General features: G+C 39.1%; 1 protein-coding gene across 3 annotated transcripts in view; it reads right to left on the bottom strand.

Annotated features, from left to right (window-relative positions):
* The window catches only part of SCAI (suppressor of cancer cell invasion), a 96,961-nt gene that overhangs the window by 66,038 nt on the left and 10,956 nt on the right, over nucleotides 1-19,967 (bottom strand). For all 3 annotated transcript variants that reach the window (XR_001830857.2, XM_017548334.2, XM_017548331.2), the window contains one exon: nucleotides 432-527. Coding sequence is in view for 2 of the 3 variants with exons in the window: in XM_017548334.2 (XP_017403823.1) it covers nucleotides 432-527 (96 nt within the window). In the remaining variant the exon portion in view is untranslated. The remainder of the gene's footprint in view (nucleotides 1-431; nucleotides 528-19,967) is intronic.

Genomic DNA, 19,967 nt, shown 5'->3' with positions numbered 1-19,967 from the left:
TTTTTTTTGAGACAGAGACTCTCTCTGTTGTCCAGACTGGAGTGCAGTGGTGCAATCTCAGCTCACTGCACTGGCTAATTTTCGTGTATTTTGTAGAGATAAGATTTACCATGCTGCCAGGCTGGTCTCAAACTCCTGAGCTCAAGCAATCCCCCCAACTTGGCTTACCAAAGTGCTAGGATTACAGGCATAAGCCACCATGCCTAGTCACACATTTTAAAATCTTAAATAAGTAGAAAATAAATAAATTTGTTTTCATTTGGGTTATGAAGATGAAATATGTAATTTTAAAAGCACCAAGATTTACCTTTGCTTTCTTGGTGGAAAAAAAGAAAAAGCACCAAGATAAAAAGCACTGAAGTAGTAAAGATAAAAACTGTGGCTAACAGAAAACAGGCCTTCACTCTTCTTTAACTATAAAATTCATTTACCGATGTTGCTGCTGGAACTTCCAGAGTTTGGTGTAAACATCAAAAGTTCTTCCAAAATAGGACTGCCACTGCTTCTGTCCATATTGTGGTAAATCTCTGTAATAATAAATGAGTATGTATTAATTTTAAACTTCTTATACTATTTGAAAATTACGTCTTGTGATCAACCCAGATAGATGTAAAATGCTTGCATTCAGGCGTTCTTTTAAAACCAAAGTTACACTGCGGAGCAGAAATAATTCTACAACTAGGGTCCAGGACATGTTCTTTTCCTGTTCTCCTCCCTACTTCTGACAGGTTGTTCTTAGTGTTCTTTGCAGATGCCTCTCCCACGAGGTTTCTAGCACTTTCTTCCCTCACCTGGGTGATCTTATTCACACTCACTTATATACTGACAACTTTCAAATGTTTACCTTCAGCTAAGAACTCAGCTGAATGTTTGAAAAACACTGCTTTAGAAAATATACCTAGAAATGGATATGCAGATAGTATTACTGTTCTACACTATTCTATCCCCTCCCTATAAGGGAACTATATATCCCTGTCTTTGAACCTGGTGACTTATAGTACAATCTTTGAGAGACAAATACTCCCTACCATACAAACACTGGGCCTGGCCATAGTAACTTACTTTGGCCAATGAAATATAATTGTTAAGTTATTTATACCGTATCTTAGGATAAGATTAAGAGCACTGAGTGGTTCAGCATTTTCAGTTTTCCCTCTGACCTAAGACAAAGATAGCGCTGTTCTTCAGCCTGGAACACAGAGTAAGGCACATTTAACAGAGCTGCAAAACCTAGACAACTTGTAGCTAACATGGGAGCTAGAAATAAATCTCTACTGTAGGAAGGCACTATAATTTGAGGGTTGCTACAGCAGCCTTACTTAGGAAAAGCTAGTCCAGAAATTGGTAACAGGAGTCGATTATTGCCGTAACAAACATGGAACATATGTGACACTTGGAATGGCGACTAAGTAGCAAGTCTGGAAACAATGATCTATATAATGCAGTCATAACACTGTATTTGCCTGAGAAAACCTAGAGAGTAGATAATATGATTAATCAACTGGTTGATTTATGCAAAGAGGTTGAGAAACAGTGTGTTGCTAGCCCTGGATGCTATTAGCTATGCTTAAAACACTACAAAAAAAAAAGATGAACTCAGAAAAGAATTAATTGCATTAAAAGAATACAAGCAGAGTTGACAAGAAAGAGAAAATTCACAAATTCAAGAACTTACAAGATTGAAAGATGCAACGATTACTAATATTTAACTGTAAAAGATACAATTGAGAAATGCTATCCATAACAGCCTCATCTTCCAGGGCAAAACTTCTTTTTATTTTTTTTTTGAGACGGAGTCTCACTCTGTCACCTGGCTGGAGTACAGTGGCGTGACCTTGGCTTACTGCAACCTCTTCCTCCGGGTTCAAGTGATTCTCCAACCTCAACCTCCCAAGTAGCTGGGATTACAGGCATGCACCACCACGCCCAGCTAATTTTTGTATTTTCAGTAGAGACAGGGTTTCACCATGTTGGCCAGGATGGTCTCAATCTCCTGACCTCGTGATCTACCCACCTTGGCTTCCCAAAGTACTGGGATTACAGGTTTAAGCCACCACACTGGCCTCCAGGGCAAAACTACTTTATTAAAGTCTGTGAACAGATGAAGATGGCCCCAAGTACGTTTTTTCAGTGGAACAAAATAAATTCAGGAAATGAATTTAAGAATCTGGCTGTCTTGTAGAAACCTGATAAACTCAAGTTATCTCTAATAAAGTCCAGACGATAGACATGTCTCAAAGAATTAGGGGTATGGCTACTGGTACATGGAGCTAATTTGAATCAAATTATTATTATTTTTTTAATTGCATTTTAGGTTTGGGGGTACATGTGAAGAACATGCAAGATTGTTGCATAGGTACACACATGGCAGTGTGATTTGCTGCCTAACTCCCCATCACCTATATCTGGCATTTCTCCCCATGCTATCTCTCCCCAACGCCCCACCCCCCTCAAATTATAGAGTCAACTACATTTCACAAGATTTGTTCTATTGAAGTCACCTTTTTTAAAAAATAAAGGAGCAATAAATTCATTGTCTATAGTGTGGTTAATTTCTTATCCTAGTTTATGACTTGCCATCTCATTTTTCTTCATTGCGTTTTTATTATGAGTAGTTTTCAAATGTATGGATCTTTCTTTGTATGGTTAGTGCTTTTTCTGTATTCTTAAAGAAACTCATCCACAAAATAGTATTATCTTCTGCAAGATTTAAAGTTTTGATCTTCAAATTTAACTCTTTAATGTACCCAAATTGAGTTTCAGATATGTATAACAAACTATGTCTGAACAATTTTTAAAAAATATATATCTTTTTTGATGACAGAACTGGAACTGTCATAAATTTTCCGCTAAGCTCATTTTTCAGCTCTTTGTTCCATAACGAGGCTTTTTGGTTTCCTCATTAACATTCTGTTAATTATGATAGCTTTAATAAGTCTAGCATATTTCCTCTTTATCAGGAGTGCCTTGGCTATTCTTGTTTCCTGTACTTACATATGAATATAAATTTTAAACTCAGCTGCAAACTTACACACACACACACACACACACACACACACACACACACACACGCCTTAATGGCTTCTAGTGGTAACTGAATAAATCTAGAAATCAATTTGGAAAATTTGTATTTTTTCTAATTTTGTCAATAGCATTTCTTTCCATTTATGGTAAAAACACTGTCATTAAACACATTTATAACTTTTTCCATAAAAATCTTATATTTCTTGGTTCACATTACTGTAAGGTCTCATATTTTCCTTGTTTTTGTGAAAGATATCTCTACTTTTTAAGTTCTATCTTTTATTTTATTTTATTTTTTTGAGACAGTAGCTCATTCTGTCACCCAGGCTGGAGTGCCGCGGTGCGGTCTCGCCTCACTGAAACCTCTGCCTCCTGGGTTCAAGCGACTCTCCCACATCAGCCTTCTGAGTAGCTGGGATTATAGGTGCCCGCCACCACACCCGGCTAATTTTTGTATTTTTAGTAGAGATGGGGTTTCATTATGTTGGTCAGGCTGGTCTCAAACTCCTGACCTCATGATCTGCTCACCTCGGCCTCCCAAGTGCTGAGATTACAAGCGTGAGCCACCACTCCCGGCCTTATTTTTTTTATGACGGAAAATTTCAAACATATACAAAAGTAGAGCAAACAGTACCATGACACCTAGGTACTACCAGCAGATTCAAAGATTATCAATTGCCAAGTAAAATACATGTTTTTGTTTCTGAGCCCCCTACTCCTTTCCATAAGTTTATCTGTCCACCTTTGTGCTAATTCCACTCTGTCTAAATCAGTACTGCTATAACCACCACAAGCACTATTTTCAATTAAGAAAAGAAGTACAGGCTGTATTTATATCGATCCCTATAACTAAAATGTCTACAAAAATATTTAAAACAGAGAAAACACTCAAATATTTAGTAGTAAAATGAATCATGTTTTAAACATAAATTTCCTTACTTAAGCTTAACTTTCCTCAATTATACAAGGAAATCTATTATTTAGTTCACATAACTAAATAAGCTGAATGTTCTTGGTAAACCATACAACCTTATAGAAATTTGAGGTGAGGCAAGCCACGGTGGCTCACGTCTGTAATCCCAGCACTTCGGGAGGCTGAGGTGGGCAGATCACCTGGGGCCAGGAGTTGAAGACCAGCCTGACCAATAAGATGAGACCCCATCTCTATTAAAAATACAAAAATTAGCCAGGCATGGTTGTGCACGCTTGTAGTCTTAGGGGTTGAGGTAGGATGACTGCTTCAGCCAAGGAAGTCGAGGCTGCAATGAGTCATCATTGCACCACTGCACTCCAGCTTGGGCAACAAAGGGAGTATCTGTCTTAAAAATAAATAAATAAAATAAAATGAATAATGGGAAAACCGAGATTAGTGGTAATGTAAATTCAGAGGGTATGGTGGGGATTAGACAGTATATGTGAATTATCTGAAACAGGCCTGGCATATAGTAAGCACTCATAAATGTTAGTTGCGATTATTATTCTTATTAGGGCTACTATCTCTATGCAGCAGGGAAAAAAGTAGCTTTTAGGTAAATGAAATCTTCATTTATTGTGGCAGGATATCAAAGGAGAATGCAAAAATTGATAAACCAAGAAAGAGTGATAAAAGTATATAGGCTTGAGAAATGGAAGTAAACACCAGGAAAACTAAAATTAGAAATAGTCAAAAGTGATTGCAGGCCAGGCATGGTGGCTCACGCCTGTAATCCCAGAATTTTGGGAGGCCAAGGTGGACAGATTATGAGGTCAGGAGATTGAAAACAACCTGGCAAACATGGTGAAATCCCATCTCTGCTAAAAATACAAAAATTAGCTAGGTGTGGTGGCACGTGCCTGTAATCCCAACTACTCGGGAGGCTGAGGCAGGAGAATCACTTGAACCAGGAAGTCAAGAGGTTGCAGTGAGCCAAGATAGTGCCACTGAACTCCAGCCTGATGACAGAGCAAGACTCCATCTCCAAAAAAAAAAAGAAAAGTGATTGCCTTTGAAAAATGAGAACCCTAGGTGAGAGGGATGTTTTAGAGAATACTACTGCATAGTGTAAGCCGTGTAAGCCGTTTTATATTATTTCACCTTGTAAAACCCATGTTTTTTAAATTATGAGGTCATAGTTTCATTTATTTTTTGAATTGGTAATTTATACACATAGTATAAAATTGTAAGAGCACAAAAGTAAGTCTCCTCTACTTCTATTCCAAGTGAACTAGATCTTCATTCTGACAAAGTCCTCATTTATCTACTTATAAGCATATAATTGTGCATGTATACACATGGATATGTTATTTTAAAAAGGAAGTTTTAAATAAATACATTAAGAAAAAAGTAGCCGGGCATGATGGCTCATGCCTGTTATCTCAACACTTTGGGAAGCTAAGGTGGAAGGATCACTTGAACCCAGAAGTTCAAAGCCAGCCTGGGCAACATGGAGAGATCNACATGTTTTAAAAAATTAGCCAGGCAGGCCGGGCACGGTAGCTTACACCTGTAACCCCAGCACTTTGGGAGGCTGAGGTGGGCAGATCACCTTAAGTCAGGAGTTTGAGACCAGCCTGGCCAACATGGTGAAACCCCATCTCTAATAAAAATGTAAAAAATTAGCTGGGTCTGGTGGAGGGCACCTGTAATCTCAGCTATTCAGGAGACTGAGGCAGGAGAATTGCTTGAACCTGGGAGGTGGAGGTTGCATTGAGCCAGGATCGCGCTACTGCACTCCAGCCTGGGCAACAGCATGAAACTCCATCTCAGATTTTTAAAAAAGGAATTTCTTGTGCCTATTTTTGGGGCCATCAAAATAAGAAATAACAGGTCAGTGCAGTGGCTGATGCCTGTAATCCCTGCACTTTGAGAGGCCAAGGAGGGCAATCACTTGAGTCCAGGAGTCCAAGACCACCTAGGCAACATGGCAAAACCCTATCTCTACAAAAAATACACAAATTAGCCAGGCATGGCTGGCACAGGCCTGTAGTGCTAACTACTCGGGGGGCTGAAGTGGGAGGATCAATTGAGCCTAGGAGGTCAAGGCAGTGAACCATGATTGTGCCACTGCAGTCCAACAAGACCCTACCTCAAAAAAGGTTTCAAATGAAACTGTTTCCTTTAAAAGTATCATTGAGAAATCCACAAAACAAGGCCTATCATTGTGGCTAGGTCAAACTGCTATGTTTTATTAAAATGTTTTTCTTGAGATAAACTCGGTACAGTGCATGTTGGTAGTTCACCAAGCCTGTAATATTACGACATCTAATTTATGATTTCCTTTTTAGCTGCTATTTCTTGGCCAGCAGCTGTGTGTCTCCAAATAATTTTTCCCCAAAACCAGCATGTTTTCTGAATATGTCCTCTTGATCTGCTTACCTAGATGTTTTCCAAGTGCTATAAAATGTTTTTTTTTTAATTTCATCTTTACTTTTCCTATCGCAACTTTTCTGATTTCTCCATCAAAAAGATTGGTAATTCTTCAGCTGTGTCATCTTCATTCTCTTGACTTCATATTTATCATTTTTCTCAGGATACTGAGAGATCATCTCCAGTTCTTCCTGAACATCAGTAACTCAATGTTTTGAAGTATTAACAGTATCAGTCTCCGGTCCCATCACCCCAAGGGTGGCATCTTCTCTAAGTAGTATCAGTTCTCTGTTTTCTTTGATGTGAATTTCAATCCTGATACTGCATTTTTGCTTTCCTGCACATCTTTCTTGCTTTATTTATCCATAGCCTGTTCTCTCCTCATAGTTTTATGTTCTTTCACAGAAGCCATGATCTGTGGCATTTTACTGCAGAAGACAATCTTCTGAAAGTTTCTTCTACTTTCTGCTATAGATAATTTTCTGAGCCTTGAGAAAATGTTTTCATTCCCTTGTAGGTGTGTGTGCGTGCGTGTGTATGAAGGAGTAAGGAGAGTGTTATTTTTGTTTCTGGAAGAAGCCCACTTGAGGATTTGACTCAACCTTCCTAGAACAAGGTATAATCTACCCATGCCTCTGTGTCTGTTAACTCTTCTTCCTGGAATATGTCTCTTGGGGAAGGGAGAGGATAAATCAAATCTCTTTCTCAGATCTACACATGGACTGAAGCTCCTAGCACAATTAGTTGACCAGGTTTATATCTAGTGTCTGTTGAGCTGGATATGGGTGGGAACTTCACATATCCTGCAATTTGGTTCTGATATTCTGAAACAATGGATATATAAAAACCTACCAAGCACCAGAAAATTCTTCATGTCTGTCCTAATGAATTTTTTTTTTTTTTTTTTTTTAGACAGAGTCTTGCTCTGTCACAAGGCTGGAGTGCAGTGGTGCAATCTCGGCTCACTGCAACCTCCATCTCCCAGGTTCAAGTGATTCTCCTGCCTCAGCCTCCTGAGTAGCAGGGACTACAAGCGTGTGCCACCATGCCCAGCTAATTTTTGTATTCTTCATAAAGATTGGGCTTCACCATGTTGGCTAGGATGGTCTCGATCTCTTGACCTCATGATCAGCCTGCCTTGGCCTCCCAAAGTGCTGGGATTACAAATGTGAGTCACCACACCTGGCCAACTGTTCTTTACTCATGGGTTTCATAGCTCTCAGTACGTGTACTGACATATTTTGACAGTCAGTATATGTATTGTGACAGTGAACAATACTTCTTCCCCCCATTACATTCTGCTTACTTTTTATAAATAGCAATCTGGGTATCTCATTAAGCAGTAAAAATGCAGAAGGACAGGTGGTGATTTTACCACTGGAGACTTTATCAATTAACTTTTACTGCATAACAGGCCACTTCAAAATTCAGAAGCTTAAAACAAAAACCATTTATTAGCTAATCATTTTGTGAGTAGGCAATTAGAGCTGAGTTCCTCGCTGGACAGTTCTATCAGTCTCAGTCAGATCTCACTCATGCAACTTAGACAGCTAATGTTCTATGGCCTCTCTCATATGTCCAGGACTAGCTTGGGTTTGTTTATATGGGGGTTGGTTACAAGGTTATAAGAGTAGCAGAAGAGACGGCAAGCTCTAATGTGAATTTTTCTTTTATTTTTTTAAATTTTTCTTAGCAATTAATTCATGAATTTTTCTTTTCAAGTATTTGGATCATGTTTGCTACTGTCTCTCTGGCCAAAGCAAATCTATTAGCCCAGCCCAGGGGCAGTGTGGGAAGGAACTAGTAACAAGCACGGATACAGGGAAGGGAATCATTTTACAATCTATCATGGAGATCTTATGTTTCTTTCCTTTTTAATTATGAAAACAATACAAGTCTCTTAGAAAACAAAAATACTGTATATAAAGAAAAGTAAACAAAAATGCCCTCTTGCTTCTCCTTTCAACTTTAGTCCCCACAAACAACCACCAAAAAGAATGATTTTGGCGGGATGCTGTGGCTCACACCTATAATCTCAGCACTTTTGGAGGCTGAGGTGGGAGGATCAGTTGAGTCCAGAAGTTCGAGACCAGCCTGGGCAACAAAGGGGAGCCCGTCTCTATAAAAAAATACAGTAAATCCCCAACCCCCCCCATACACACACCAATAAATTACCCAAGTGTGGTGGCGGGCACCTGTATTCTCAGCTACTTGGGTGGCTGAGGTAGGAGGACCGCTTGAGCCCTGGAAGCTGAGGCTGCAGTGAGTCATAATCACACCACTGCACTCCAGACTGGGTGAATGAGAGTAAGACTTTGTCTCAAGAAACAAACAAAAAAGAATGATTTATTTCTCTGTTCACATTTAAGTATATATATGACTTTTTCCATTATGTTACACCAAAGGGATCAAACTATACATAATATCCTGCAACATGTCTTTTTAATTTAAGAATATATGTTTATTTAATACATAGAGAACTGTAACAATATTTACTGTGTACAAAGTAGTATATAATGAACCAACTTATTTAACCAATATCTTCCCGATGAACATTTATATTCTTTCTAGTTTTTCCCTGCTTTATTATTATTATTATTATTGAGACAGAGTCTTGCTCTATAGCCCAGGCTAGAGAGCAGTGGCTCACTGCAACCTCTGCCTCCTGGGTTTGAGCGATTCTCCTGCCTCAGCCTCCTCAGTAGCTGGGATTACAGGTGCGTACCACCATGCCCAGCTAATTTTTTTTTTTTTTTTGTATTTTTAATAGAGACGGGGTTTCACCACATTGACCAGGCTGGTCTCGAACTACTGACCTCAAGTGATCCGCCCATCTTAGCCTCTCAAAGTGCTAGGATTACAGGTGTGAGCCACTGTGCCTGGCCTCCCTTATTTAAAAAAAAAAAAATGCTGTAGTAAATATCTTCATACTAATAAATTTGAATAGCTACATAATATGAATGAAAGGTAAATTTCTGTAGGTGGAAGTGAGGGGTGAAAAAAGATCTGTATTTTTTAACCAGATGTTAAGATAATGAATAAGAAAGGAAAAGGTTTTCCTACCCAAAATTTTCAGGCACAACAGCAAAAATTAGCAAGTTTAAAACTGCATATTATAAATCCATTTCCATTTTCCTTATAAGCTGAAATTCATTTCAGATTACAGAAATAGGCTAACCATAGATATTAGATTCCTACATTTATTACAAGTTTTCATCTTTTTTTTTTTTTGAGATGGAGTTTCAGTCTTGTTGCCCAGGCTGGAGGGAGTGTAATGGCGCCTCAGCTCACTGTAACTCCGCCTCCCGGGTTCAAGCAATCCTTCTGCCTCAGCTTCCTGAGTAGCTGGGATTACAGGCGTGCGACCCCACATCCAGCTAATTTTTGTATTTTCAGTAGAGACGGGGTTTCTCCATGTTGGTCAGGCTGGTCTTGAACTACTGAACTCAGGTGATCCGCCCACCTCCGCCTCCCAAAGTGCTGGGATTACAGGCGTGAGCCACCTTGCCCTGTAGTTTTGAGAGGTTACATTAGGAAGACCTAATCAGATATTTTTAAATGTAAGTTGCTACTAGAAACTAAATTTAAGACTCTTATGAAGCAGCTGGTGTTATGAAGAAAGTATTTTTATGTACAAGCATTTGTCGTCAACATCAACTTTGTGACAACTGACAATTATTGTGTTTCATTAAGGATATTACCTAAAGTCTTAGGCAATTTTTCAAGTATGCATTTGCCTGCAAGTTTCTTTGAGTTTCCAAAACTGACAAAATTAATACATCTCAGTAATACATCTTGTTAAGGGAGAAAACAGTGTTTTATTTCAGGTGTCAAGTAGAAAGGGTTGTAAAGAAAGGGGTCTTTGTATGCAGGCAAAAAATACACAAAAAGTGATCTAAAATGCTATACTAGGGCTACTAAAAGTAAGTTGTAATATGTAAATATTTTCCGATTTACAGCTATGAACAATGTTGGTTAACTTCTATACTATTTTCCTCAAAAAAATTTAAAGCATCTACTATTCCAGTCTAAATAATTTATAAAGACACCAGTTTCTTTTTCAAAATAGGGTCAAAATTTTTAAAAATTTTCCCATAGGAAAACTCCTATGATTATCCTTTTTCTTTTTTCTTTTTTTTCAGACACAAGGTTTCACCATGGCCAGGATGGTTTTGATCTCCTGAACCCTCTTCAGCCTCCCAAAGTGCTGGGATTACAGGCGTGAGCCACTGCGCCCAGCCTATGATCATCCTTTTTCTAACGAGAAACGTCATAGAAGTTAACATACAAACCACTATAATATGATCAGCATCTAAAATTAACTAAGGTACTCTATAAAGTGTTTCAAAAAAAATCCTATACTACTCAGAGCCTGACTCTGATTTTAAACCTTGAATATATCATTTGGTCATTATTACTGTCAGCAAAGATGGGAAATTAATGGTCCATAGAATTAAATAAAATGGGGCTCTGTGAATTACCCCATAATTTAAATGACCTTATATTTCACATTTTGCAAAGGCACCTGTGTTATAAATTGGCTAATCATATTATTTTCTCCAAGATTTTAGAGGAAAGTAAAAGTATGACACTGATCTTTCTTTTTTTTAAATCCTAAGTTCTATCAATAGAACTCAGGAGACTATGGTAGGAAGAAATGCAGTGCAAATAATTAAACCTGATTAACAGGGATGTTTCAAAGGTAATGTTGAGATCTCAAAATCAGGAAATCTCTGTAAATTTTCTTTAAATCCCCCATCTTTACTAACCTAAATTAGCTAAGATCATTGATCCCTATGTATACCTACAATCCAAGTCCAAGGGCACCTTAAGTGCTCCTTTTTTTTTTTTAATTTTTATTTATTTATTTTATTTTATTTTATTTTCAATGCTCCTTTTATCAGTCCTCTCTATGGTATTACACTGGCCACCACTTTCTCACCATCTTATAACTCTTTTTTCTGTCCTTACAATATCTTCCATTAACTTCTCTTTCCTTAGTCCAGTCCCTAAATGCTTGGCTTCCCCGGGATACGTGTGTATATATATATATATATACACATACATATATACATAAAAATAAACATACATACTGGAAGTTATTTAGGAATCATGGCCAGTAAGCTGTAGAGCTATGATTCAAATTCAAACCTTCTACCTCTTAATCCAATGCTCTCTCTTTTCTACCATATGGAACCACCACCTAGATTTTGTACACAAAGTTCTTAGTTCTTTTCTGGGAGCACATTCTGCTCCCTGGCTTTTTTTTTTTTTTTTTTTTTTTTTTTTTTTTTTTTTTTTTTTTTTTTTTTTTTTTTTTTTTTTTTTTTTTTTTTTTTTTTTGTCTTTTGAGACAGAGTCTCACTTCACCCAGGCTAGAGTATAGTGGCTCAATCTTGGCTCACTGCAACCTCTGCCTCCCAGGTTCAAGCGATTCTCATGCGTCAGCTTCCCGAGTAGCTGGGATTACAGGCATGTGCCACCACACCCAGCTAACTGTTTTGTATTTTCAGTAGAGATGAGGTTTCACCATGTTGGATAGGCTGGTCTCAAACTCCTGATGTCAAGTGATCCACCTGCTTTGGCTTCCCAAAGTGCTGGGATTACAGGTGTGAGCCACCATGCCGGGTCTGCTCCCTGGCTCTTAGGATGCTGCTGACCTCCAACAAAGCTGTGGTCAAAGGCAAAGGAATAAGCCAACTTCTCTGAATTAGGTTTTCGGTCAAAGAACACACTGCCGCACTCACATATTCTTGTTTAAACAGAGAGGACTACATTACAGGGACATCTTTGTACCAATCCATGTTTCTGCGTTCACGTGTATATGGGACCAAACTGCATTTGAGACTTGCAAAGCCCAATTGAGCATTTCCTCATTTAGCACCAGTATTGCTTTACCCCTTCGTAGACCCAGTGGTTTTGGGGGGGCTTTTTTGTTTTTAAAGACAGGGTCTTACTCTATTCCCCCAGGCTGGTGTGCAATGACATGATCATAGCTCACTGCTGCCTCAAACTCCTGGGCTCAAGCAATTCTCCTGCCTCAGCCTCCTGAGTAGCTGGGACTACAGGTGCCTACCACCACACTCAACTAATATTTTTTTTGAGACAGTCTCACTCTGTTGTCCAGGCTGGAGAAAAGTGGTGTGACTCCCACTCATTGCAACCTCTCCCTCCCAGGTTCAAATGATTCTTGCGCCTCAGTCTCTCAAGTAGCTGGGATTATGACGGCGGTGGCAGCCCATCGGAGCAGCTGCTGCAGGGATGCCAACTGCAGTGGGGGAGCTGTGGCCAGGGCTGCATGCTCCGAAAAATGGATGGAGGCCAGGAACAGGTGGGAGCCAGGCCACCTACTGAGTTGGAGGGGCAGAAGCCCGGTACTCCTGGGCACAACTGCACCCGCCCAGCTGCAGCTTTGGACACAGGCTTCCCTGTGTTCTCAGGGTCTAAAGAAGCTCCCTGTACCCACAGGCTTGAAGTGGGGCAGGCATTTCCAGCCACCGGCATTATGCAAGGCTGCAGCTGGATTACATGTACCGCCTTGGCCTCCCTAACTGCTAGAATTACAGGTGTGAGTCACTGTGTCTGGCCTGCCTCTATTCGTAAAGTCAAACATTCATCTGTGTTTGGAATCCTTACTCCTAAATTGAGGAAAAACTTCTCGGAAGCAGCACTTTTCAAATTATAATTTATCACCTTAACATAGGCTATTACTTTATCTGGCAAAGCTTTGTTTTTCTCATCTGTAGAACCAAGATAATAGACACTAATGACACTGTTTTGAGGATTTAATGAATTATTCGGGGTTCTTTTTAATTAAAAGAGAAACATATCTTTTTAATTGTTTCTCTATACTCCTGAAGAAACCTTAAAAGTAACCACTATTGAGGTGGTTAAAAGGGAGCACTTTTACACTGCTGGTGGGAATGTAAACTAGCACAACCACTATGAAAAACAGTGTGGAGATTCCTTAAATAACTAAAATTAGAATTACCATTTGATCCAGCAATCCCTCTGGGTAGATGCCCAGAGGAAAAGAAGTCGTTATACAAAAAGGATGACTTGCACACGGTTATAACAGCACAATTTGCAACTGCAAAAATATGGAACCAGCCCAAATGCCCATCAATCAATAAGCGGATAAAGAAATTGTTTTATATACATAAAACATACATATATGATGGAATACTACTCAGCCATAAAAAGGAATGAAATAATGGCATCTGCAGCAACCTGGATGGAATCGGAGACCATCATTCTACATTAAGTAATTCAGGAATGGAAAGCCAAACATCATATGTTCTCAGTCATGTGTGGAAGCTAAGTTATTTTAATGTTTAATATTTTAGTATAGCATTTAAATAGCTAATTTTCTAGATTCTGGGGAAATGGTGACAGCATAGTACTGAATCTATTCAGATGCCTTCCCAAAACAGAACAAACAGATAATAATGCAAAATCCACTGATAACATTTTCAATAAAACCAAGGGTTATGGGCTGAATTGTTATCCCCAAAACTTGTATGTTGAAGCTGTAACTCCCAGTTTCTCAGAATTTCACTGTATCTGGAGATAGGGTTTTTAAAGAGGTAATTAAATTTTTTAAAAGCCTTTAGGAAAGGTTTTAATACAATATAAGTTGTGTTCTTAGAATAAGACATTAGCACATACAAAGAAATGCCAGGGCACAAATGCATGCAAAGATGATCATGTGAGGGCACAGGAAGAAGGCAGCCCAAGGAGAGAAAGCTCAGAAGAAATTGAACTTCCTGACACCTTGATCTTGGACTTCCAATCTCCCAAACTGTGAAAAAATGCATTTCTGTTGTTTAAGCTACTCAATCTATGGCATCTTGTTATGGCAGCCATAGCAAACTAATACAGTAATATGGTAACCATCAAACCCCAAAATACAGGTGGTTGAAGAAAAATTACCAACAGCCAAAAGACCTGCATGCTACTAGCATCTATCTTGGAGGAGATAAAGGAAGCAAAACTGGGATATCTGATGGATCAGTGAAGAAGACAACCCCAAAACAGCCAATGTACATTCACCAGAAAGCACAGTGGGCCATTATGAGAACAAAAACTATAGCTGGGAGGAATTTTGCCTGAGCAAACAGCCACACATGGCTACCTAGCACTTCAGGGTAGTTAATCTTAACTGAAATGTATGTAAGTGTAAAAATACTCACTGTTTCATAGACTTTTTATAAAAACAATGTAAAATATCTCATCACTAATTTTTCTGTATTGATTTATGACTAAGAATATTTTTGATTTATTGATCAAATATTATTAAATTTAATTTCACTTATTTCTTTTTAGTTTTAATGTGGCTAGAAAATTTAAAATAACATTTTTGGCTTATATTAAATTTCTGTTAGTCAATGATTTTCTTTTTATTTATTTATTTTTATTTTTTTTTAGACAGAATTTTTCTCTTGTTGCCCAGGCTGGAGTGCAATGGCGCAATCTGGGCTCACCACCACCTCTGCCACCCAGGTTCAAGCGATTGTCCTGCCTCAGCCTCCCAAGTAGCTGGGATTACAGGCGTGTGCCATGACACCCAACTAATTCTGTATTTTTAATAGAGACGGGGTTTCACCGTGTTGGTCAGGCTAGTCTTGAACTCCTGACCTCAAGCAATCCACCCGCCTCAGCCTCCCAAAGTGCTGAGGTTATAGGTATGAGCCACCACACCTGGCCTAGTCAATGATTTTTGAGAGCATGCAATCAAGATTCCTACTGCACTCTGGTGGCAGTCTACCTCAAATGCAAGTCCAGTTCTTTTGGTGGTAAGCCGTATAAAACAACAGCTTATACCGCAAACTTGTACAGTTTAGGGTATAAACTCTAAAATAACATAGTTATTTATTTCAATAACAATAACCTTACCACTACCCGTTTGCAGAACTAACCTCTAAGAGAATATTAATTTTCTGAAGAAGGAGAAGAGGGAAAAAAGAAGAAAAGGGCAGAGGAGGGGAACAAGAAGTCAATGAAACAAACTTAATTTCTCAGTTATCCTCCCCTCTTTAGGAAGAAGGGCATCCTAAAAACAGGCTTCTAAAGGAAGCACTCAAGAAATTTCTTTCTTAATTTGAATACTGGGAGCATACTTATTTATTTATTTATTTTATTGTTTTGAGGTGGAGTTTTGCTCTTGTTGCCCAGGCTGGAGTGCAATGGCGCAATCTTGGCTCACCGAAACCTCCGCCTCCTGGGTTCAAGTGATTCTCCTGCTTCAGCCTCCCAAGTAGCTAGAATTTCAGGCATGTGCCACCACGCCCAGCTATTTTGTATTTTTAGTAGAGATGGGGCTTCTCCATGTTGGTCAGGCTCGTCTTGAACTCCCAACCTTAAGTGATCCACCCACCTCGGCTTCCCAAAGTGCTGAGATTACAGATGTGAGCCACTGTGTCTGGCTGGGAGCATATTTAATAAAAATAATTTGTAATTATTTTCATTTAAGACTTTTACACTTAGGCCGGGCGCGGTGGCTCAAGCCTGTAATCCCAGCACTTTGGGAGGCCGAGGCGGGTGGATCACGAGGTCAAAAGATCGAGACCATCCTGGTCAACACGGTGAAACCCCGTCTTTACTAAAAATACAAAACATTAGCTGGGCATGGTGGCGCGCGCCTGTAATCCCAGCGACTCAGGAAGCTGAGACAGGAGAATTGCCTGAACCCAGGAGGCGGAGGTTGCGGTGAGCCGAGATCGCGCCATTGCACTCCAGCCTGGGTAACGAGCGAAACTCCGTCCCCAAAAAAAAAAAAAAAAAAAAAGACTTTTACACTTCACGTTAGTGCACCTCCCAATTAAAAAGCTCTGTTGCACATCTACTCACACTATATGTACTATTATAAGTACTATAATATGTAATATTATATATACTATTTGTGGTCTCCGAGGCTTCTTTGGCTTTGTATATTTGCTCCTCTGGAGTCAAATAATTAGTGACTTAAAGGGCTCTGCTTTTGCAAAACACTGCAAGTTAGGGATATCACTGATAGACACAGCTGTGTTTCTCAAATACATGTCTCGAGATGCTGCTTTATATAATCCCACTAAGTATTCCATTCTGCTTCGACCGTCTTAGTCACCATGGCAACCAGAACCCTGCAAGCACTTGGGCTTTTGATCATTTTCTGACAGTATTCAAAGCTTTTTCTAACATTATTCTCACTTCATTACTATTGTAACTACATGCAAGAGCCATTATATGTGAAACATCATTCATTTCATCCAATTCTTAATTTTTGGATTATATTTTCTTACACAGTGAGTGGAAAGAAGAGATAAACTATTACGCACATATTATAAGAAAGTATTTTCAGTAAAGAAAAATATTCCATTAAGATATTCACAGCTGGGAAAACGAAAGGCTCTGACAACTTAGATGAACAGCTTAATATAATGTGGGAAGACACACCTCCAAAAGTAAAAACAGAATTAATTATATCCCAAATGAGACATTACAAAAAAAATCTGAAACCTTTCATGCACTGACATGCACTTTTTCACTCTGCTCATAAAGAGTTAAAAAGTTCAAGTAACAAGGAACACAAGGGGGAAGGTTTCTGAGGTGCTGTGTGTTCTATTTCTTCATCTGAATACAAGTCACATGGATGTGTTCAGTTTCTTAAAAATATACTTAGAGCATGTGCACTTTTCTGCAAGTCTATTATATTTCAGTAATAAGTTTAATACACAGTTCATGAATTGAAGAAAGAAAGCAAAAAGAAAAGCATGTTAGAAAATGTGGAAAAGGACAAAAAAAAAAGACAAGCACTAACAGTGAAGAGAATGCCAGATGGAAAGAGCTTAATGTTAAAAATGGACACTATTCCAGCTGGATCCCACTTCATTCCATTTCCCCAAACTCCAAAGCTCGTCCAGATTACTACCAATATATTTCTTGTTCTCTATAAGAACTATGGACCTATTGAGACCAACTCAAATAAGGGGGTGAGGGTGGGTGCAGGGGGATGGCAATCAAAAAAATTTCATAATTATTCTAAAATAAATCTTGTCCCTTTCTAAAGAAATGCTCATAAAGCAATATCAATGCTTGAGAGAAAAGAGGTGTTTGACTGACATAACTCAAAGATCTTCTTTGGACAGGAAACAGAAAGTAGTGTAGACAAGAATGCCAACACAGACCTCTACTCTAACCCACCATCACAGGGAACTTTAAGGAAGGCCTACATAACTGATAAAGAGAGCCCTTTCTAATCAAGGTCTAATACTGAACAAAGAACACTTTTTTCTTTTTTTTAATTCTTTTAAGACAGAGTCTTGCTCTGTCGCCCAGGCTGGAGCATAGTGTTGTAATCTCAGCTCACTGCAACCTCTGTCCCCCGGATCCAAGCAATTCTTCTGTCTCAGCCTCCTGAGTAGCTGGGACTACAGGTGCATGCCACCACACCTGGCTAATTTTTGTATTTTTAATAGAGATGGGGTTTCACCATATTGGCCAGGCTGGTCTCGAACTTCTGACCTTGTGATCTCACCACCTTGGCCTTCCAAAGTACTGGGATTACAGGTGTGAGCCACCGTGCCTGGCCTTTCTCTTTTCTTTTAAAAAAGAAACAGGGTCTCACTACATTGCCCAGGCTGGAGTGCAGTGGCATGAACATAGCTCACTGCAGCTTTAAATTCCTGTGCTCAAGTGATCCTCCCACCTCAGCCTCCCAAGTTGCTGGGACTAAAGACACACCACTATACCTAGCTAATTTTTAATTTTTGGTAGATGGGTTCTTGCTATGTTGCCAGGCTGTTCTTTAGCTCTTGGCTTCAAGTGATCCTCCTGCCTTGGCCTTCCAAAGTGCTGGGATTACAGGTATCAGGAGATACTGTAATCCCATTACTGCTCCTGGAGACACTTTCATTTACATAAACAGAAAAAGAAAACAATACGGCTGCTGTATTGGACAGCCATTAGGCACATCTTTCTCAAACAAAAATCCAAAAGCATTCAGAGAAGATATATACTTTACTTACCATAAGCCTATTTTTGTATAAATAATTATGGCTTATTCATTTATTTATTTTTATTTATTTATTTTTTTTTGAGACAAAGTATTGCTCTGTCACCCAGGCTAGAGTGCAGTGGCATGATCTCAACTAACTGAAACCTCTGCCTCTTGGGTTCAAGCGATTCTCCTGCCTCAGCCTCCCAAGTAGCTGAGATTACAGGTGTGCGCCACCATGCCCGGCTAATTTTCACATTTTTAGTAGAGACAAGATTTCACCATGTTGGCCAGGCTGGTCTCAAACTCCTGACCTCAGGTGATCCAGCCGCCTTTGCCTCCCAAAGTGCTGGGATTACAGTGTGAGCCACTGCGCCCAGCCAATTATGGCTTATTTAAATTGAAGAGGGTCATTCAATAAGACACTGAAAATATATCCCTGGTATATTTGCTTATCCACTCTTCCAGGTGACAGATCAAAATTTATCATTATTAATATTGCCAAATTTTAAATCAGCATATTAGAAAGACACTACTCCACACCTGGGATATAAGATTTATATTTCAAAATAGCTCAAAGAGTAGATTTAAAATGTTCCTAACACAAAGAAATAATACATGTTTGAAGTGATGGATATCCCAAATCCATGATGTGATCATTACAATGGTATGTATGTATCAAAATATCACATGTACCTCATACATATGTAAAATTATTATGCATCAATGTTTAAAAAGAAAAAATGAAAAATATATCATAATCAAAATAATTGGAAATCTTTTTCTGGTTTAAAAAATAACATAAAACTAACATCCCATTCAATACACAAATATTAACTCAACATGGGCTGGGCATAGTGGCTCATGCCTGCAATCCCAGCACTTTGGGAGGCCGAGGCGGGTAGATCACTTGAGGTCAGAAGTTCAAGACTAGCCTCGCCAACCTGGCAAAATCCCATTTCTACTAAAAAGAATACAAAAATTAGCCAGGTGTGGTGGCACATGCCTATAATCCCAGCTACTAAGAAGGCTAAGGCAGGAAAATTGCTTGAACCTGGGAGGCAGAGGCTGCAGTGAGCTGCGATCGTCCAGCCTGGGTCACAGAGCGAGAATCCGTCTCAAAAAATTCAAATAAAAATAACTCAAAATGGATCACAGACCTAAATGTAGAGCTAAAATTTAAAAACTCGTAGAAGAAAACACAAGCGTAAATTTTCATGACCTTAGGTTAGGCAATGATTTCTTAGATACGACACCGAAAGTACAAGCAATGAAAGAGAAGGATGACAAGTTTAACTTTATTAAAATTAAAAACATTTGTGCTTCAAAGGTCATACATCTTAAAAGGGATAAGGGACTTGTATCAAAAATATATAAACAATTGCAACTTAATTTTTCTTTTTGAGACAGAGTCTTGCTCTGTCACCCAGGCTGGAGTGCAGCGCCACCATCTTGGCTCACTGCAACCTCTGCCTCCCAGGTTCAAGCAATTCCCTGCCTCAGCCTCTGGAGTAGCTGGGATTACAGGCGCCTGCCACCATACCCAGCTAATTTTTTTTTTTTTTTAGTAGAGAAAGGGTTTTACCATGTTGGCCAGGCTGGTCTCGATCTCTTGACCTTGTG

This window comes from Cebus imitator, unplaced genomic scaffold (assembly GCF_001604975.1).
Source record: "Cebus imitator isolate Cc_AM_T3 unplaced genomic scaffold, Cebus_imitator-1.0 Scaffold206, whole genome shotgun sequence".
Classification (NCBI taxonomy): domain Eukaryota; kingdom Metazoa; phylum Chordata; class Mammalia; order Primates; family Cebidae; genus Cebus; species Cebus imitator.
This window is presented reverse-complemented; position numbering and strand designations above follow the sequence as displayed.